Source organism: Calidris pugnax, unplaced genomic scaffold, assembly GCF_001431845.1.
Source record: "Calidris pugnax isolate Ruff unplaced genomic scaffold, ASM143184v1 scaffold34, whole genome shotgun sequence".
NCBI lineage: Eukaryota > Metazoa > Chordata > Aves > Charadriiformes > Scolopacidae > Calidris > Calidris pugnax.
Genome location: NW_015090771.1, coordinates 5,175,820 through 5,181,027, shown reverse-complemented (window position 1 = coordinate 5,181,027; position 5,208 = coordinate 5,175,820). Strand labels below are relative to the sequence as shown.

General features: G+C 43.5%; 1 protein-coding gene across 1 annotated transcript; it reads right to left on the bottom strand.

The window, feature by feature from the left end:
* Nucleotides 1–826: 826 nt before the first annotated feature.
* On the bottom strand, nucleotides 827–4,954 carry LOC106887643 (60S ribosomal protein L34). Its single transcript, XM_014941291.1, has 4 exons — nucleotides 4,389–4,954; nucleotides 4,190–4,289; nucleotides 3,370–3,473; nucleotides 827–954 (listed from the first exon to the last, which is right to left on the bottom strand). Exons 1-4 carry the CDS (start codon nucleotides 4,451–4,453, stop codon nucleotides 870–872), a joined length of 354 nt encoding a protein of 117 aa, XP_014796777.1. The 5' UTR covers nucleotides 4,454–4,954; the 3' UTR covers nucleotides 827–869.
* Nucleotides 4,955–5,208: the final 254 nt, after the last annotated feature.

The window sequence follows — 5,208 nt, the reverse complement described above, 5'->3', positions numbered from 1 at the left end:
ACGAAGTTCCAGAACTCAGAGCTGGGGGTGAAATTCCCAAGCACATTAAAGCACTCCTGTGCTTTAGAGGCCCATTTACAGTTCTCTCTACACAACAGAACGAAGCAAAACAGCAAAACAAACCCAATTTCACCTTTTATAATAGCTTTTTACACTACCTTTCCATCCTCTCCGATAAAGATCCAACAGTCAAGTTTCAATCCCAGAGGCTACTACTGAACTGCTACTCCAACACCTAATTCTGGAAGATGTATCCCACCTGGGCCCCAGAGCTCTGATTGTATCATACCTCCACCTGCTGATCCAGGAAACACCTGACATCAAACAGAATGCAACAGCTGGAGGTCAGACAACTCCCCTCCACACTCAGATTTGAGTAACAATAACCACAGTACATACTATTAAAAAAAACCAACCAAACAAAACCCAAAACCAACAACACATCTACCTTAGGGCCATACTAGCTCACCTCTTCTTCACCTGATAATCTCTCTTCCAGTTCTAAGTCACTATCTCCCTTCGTTTGTTTTTTCAGATTCCTAACTTTCTTCTGAGCAAAGTCCTCTGATGACATCACACAGAGCTGTTGCACGAAGAAAAAAAACTGCACTGCTCAAAGTTACTCCAACCCCTCTGCAGGGCTGTGAGACAGCTCTGTTTAACCAGGCCTCCTTCCACCCACTTCATCTCCCTGTTTGCCAGCAGCACAGAACACAGCACCCCAACTTACAGATCTTGTTGCACCAAACCCCAGTTCTGCATCACAGAAGCTGTGAGGAGCAGCTCCTACCAGCTTTGACCAACACGTGGAATGACAGGACACAAGAAAAGTGGAGCTTTCATTTATTGGGCTGAAACTACAAATAGATTCACTTTGACTTCTGGCTCTGTGCTTGTGCCTTCAGCACTTTCACAACGATCTTCTGCTCCTCAATAAGAAAAGCTCGTTTGATCCTGGAAAGAGAAAACAAGAACTTTACAACACGCATCTACTTAACTGAAAACACAAAAATATGACAGTTACGATTAGTTTTGCCATCTCTAACATTCATTGCACACGTGGTGTTAGTTCCACAAGCCCCTAAGAAGAGAAACCATTGCTGTTCTTACCAACATCAAAAGAGAGGGACAGTGGCACCGCATGAGTGTAGAAGTTTGGGGAAGAAGGCCCCAAATTTAGGGTGAGTGGCTTGTAGGCAGGCATGGTAATACCTGATGGCTGAACGCTGGAAAAAGTACCACCTTCACTAACTTCAAAGGAAAAAAGCAAAACTCCTCACTGGCGAATTAGTTAAGCTGTTCTTTAAGCCAGACTTGGCATGACCAGTCGTGGTCAGATCTCTTCCTTGGAGCCACAGAAAACTTTATGCAAGTCCAGTTTGCAAAGCAAGAACAGCTCCCTTCTCAGGATAAAAGCTTCTTTGTGCATAAACAGAGAAAACTCTGGCAGGCCACATCACGCCTAAATATGATTATTTCTGGAAGACATGGAGGGCCACCGTGTAGATGGACCTAAGGGACAGTACTCACACCAACAGTCTATTCGATGATTTCGAGTTAAAAGCACAAATATACCACACACTCTTCCACCTTGAAACATTAATATGACATTCTATATTTATCTGGCACATGTGGAAGACATGAAAGGCCACCATGCAGATGGACCTAAGGGACAGTACTCACACCAATAGCCTATTTGATGATTTTGAGTTAAAAGCACAAATATACCACACACTCTTCCACCTTGAAGCATTAATATGACATCCCATGTGCATCTGGCACATGGGGCTACTATTGCAGTACACAAAGCCTACACCAAATACACCTAAAAACAGATGCAGGAAAAAACCTGTCAATTACAGGGAAGGAAGCGAGTGTGTTTTTTGGTTTAGGCAGAATAAGGCATACTCACGTATTAAAAACAACCCACCAAGCTCATGAAGTGTTTGGGAGAACAACACAAAAAGTGGCTTTTAACACAAAGAAGTTATGCTATGGATCTGCAGCTGTAACAACCTGTCTTCAGCAGCACCTAATGCCACTGAACTCACACAACCAAAAAAAAAATGCTGGCGATGAAACAGATGAAAAAACTGGAATTAGACTACTGACTCTGGAGATCTGCTTTGATTACCATTAACAGAGATGAGATCCTTTATAATACACTTTTTTCCTCAAACTTGCCAAGGAAGAATAAGATGTACAATTGTGTGCTGGTTCCAGCTGGGATAATTTTCATCCGAGTAGATGCTGTGGCTTAGATTTAGTATGAGAATAATGTTGATAATACATATTGTTTTAGCTGTTGCTAAGTAGTGCTTATATTAAGTCAAGGACTCTTTCATCTTCCCGTAGAAGCCGAGAGGGAGCACAGACAGGACGAGCTGCCCAAAGGAATATTGTGTACCAGAGACATCATACTCAGCATATAAATGGGGGTTGGCTGGGGAGAGGAATCTGCAATCGCTGCTCAGGATGGACTGGGCAATGGATCATTGAATGCTGAGCAATTGTATAGCATCACTTACTTTGTATATTCTTTTATCATTATCATTATTATCTTCTCTTTCATTAGTCTTCTGTTAAACTGTCTTTATCTCAACCTACAAGCTTTCCTTTTTTTCGCAATCGCTGCTCAGGATGGACTGGGCAATGGATCATCAAATGGTGAGCAATTCTATTGCATCACTTACTTTGTATATTCTTTTATCATTACCATTATTATCTTCTTTTTCATTAGTCTTCTGTAAACTGTCTTTATCTCAACCTACAAGCATCCCTTTTTTTCTGAACCTCCTCCCCTATCCCATTGGGAGGGGAGAGTAGCAAGTGGGGGAGCTGCATGGTCCTGGTTGCTGGCTGGGGTTCACCACGACTAATTCTTATCCAATAAAACTGAATTCAGTAAAGCCCAGCAAAGGCCATCTTAAAGTTTAACCGCATAAAGATGCTTAATGTGCAACCAAGTAATACCTTCAAATCCCAAAACACCACAAAGACGCCAAAAGCTCAATTGATCTTTCCCTATTATCTTTGCATAAGACAGATGAAGAAAAATCTTTACTATGGGAGCTGAATAAGGAATAAAAATCCCAAATGAGCAGACTGTTCAGCACCAAAGCACCAGTGCAGTAAGAAATGACAAAGAACACAAGCTCTCGACAAAGGAGCACCTCACGCAGTAACAAGCTCAGATCCAAGGGGCAAAAAATCGCACACAGGTGCCCCACACTCACCCGGCACAATTTTACAAACACCGATGTCGGACAAGAGTCTTAAAAAGTTTAGGCCCCTGATATGAAAACAGTGAGAGGCAAAAATCTCACACGAAGCAACCTCAAGAATAAAGTCAGGTCTCTCTAAGCTCACCTGTCGCGGACACACTTAGCACACATGGAACCACCGTAGGCTCTGCTAACATGCTTCTTCGTTTTTGACAGCCTCATAAGAACTTTAGGACGCACAGCACGAACCTACAGAGAGCAAAAATGAGAAGCATCTCATGAGACAGTGATTTTGGATAACAGCCGTATTAAAATTCCATCACTTCGATAGTTTAAAAAAGCAGCACCACCTGAAGTTGATTATTCAAAATGCAAAAAAGTCACAGTTTGTTGCACATGCCATCTTGAGCATCTTTTCATTCTACCACAGGGGGTCACCAATAGATTCATCATTTAAAAAAATATTACAAAAATAGATTGTTTTCCAAGTATAGAAGCTGCTCACAGACATAACTCAAGCATTTCCATCACAACAGCACTGCGTCAAGAATATACTTTGCAGAAAAATACCATGTCAAAACCATTAATTCCTCTTTTCTAGAACTGAAAGTCAAACTTAGTTTATGTGTGTGGTTTTTTTTTTTAAAGCGTACCTAATAGGTCCAATTTAGACTTTTAAACCCGCTACATAATACCCTTGGTCTAAAAATTTCAGCCAGTTACAACTCACAGAACAAGAAAATTCATATTTAAAAGCAATGAGAATCACAAGCATTAAAAAAGCACTTATTCTTTAAGCCTTCAAAGCTTGTTTTAACAGTTAAACTTTACAACATTCAGATAATGACATTTTAAAGAAGAAAGCTGTTCCAACAAGAATTCATCAAGAAACAGGTGTATTTTTACTGGGAAAAAAAAGCCATTGCTGTAAAAAAGGTAGTTATTCCAGGAAGGCTAATACTTACACCACGAAGTCTTCCTGGGCAAATGCCACATGCTGACTTCGGTGCCTTCCCTACTTTCTTGGTGTAGAGGTAAACAATCCTGTTCCCAGGTGTCCGGGACCTAAATACGGCAAAAAAAATACTCTGCTAATGTAACAATCAAAATTCAAACTTATTTTTCTTAAAAATTGGGTTTCTTTAGAAACTACATCTTACTTACAGTCTGGTCTTGTTGGAAGCTGTGTTGTAGGACAACCTACGGCGGTAGGTCAGGCGCTGAACCATTTTTTACACCTAAATTAGTCAAAAAACGAAACAGCAGTAGTTTTAAGTGCCTCCAGCCACGTCCACACAGAAGCTCATGCATCACAGCATCACCCTGAAGCGCCGAGCTACACCTGAACGAGCAGCTGCTGATTCCATATCGACACAATTAATATAATTAACAAAATTAAAGCACATCCTGAACGGCCACACAACTACACTTTAAAAAAAGACCAAAAAACCCACCACAAAACACGTGACGATGGATGGAACGCAATTTACAACAACGAAGATTCATCTGAACTAAAGCAGTTCAACATCCTGGTCTCACCAATATGATATCCCGCTCAAAACGTGAGGAAACGGTTTAGAACTTTCCCAGCTGCGCGTTTTCTACCGGCTTCACCGGTAAAGGCCGAAAAAGGAGCTGGAGCAAACACGGCGCCGTCTCCTCCTACCTCGAAGGGCGGCGAACTGAACCAGCCGCTCTCTAGGCCCATCCCGGCACCTCCTCCGGACCCAGCAACCCCCTCCTGCAGCGGCCTAAGGCCTCAGCGAGGCGCCGGCCGCCTCCGCAGCCCCTCGGGGCAGCCTCCCTTCCTCCCGGGGCTGCCGCTCCTCGGCCGCAGGCCCAGGCCCCGGAACCCCGCCGCGGAGGCCTACAGAGGCCTGGCCTCTCCACCCCCCAGCTCTGCCCCCGCCGCCGGCCTAAGCGTGGGCAGGGACAGCAGCGACAGCACCTCCCGCCCCTCACGGCACCCCCCCGGGCCGGCCGG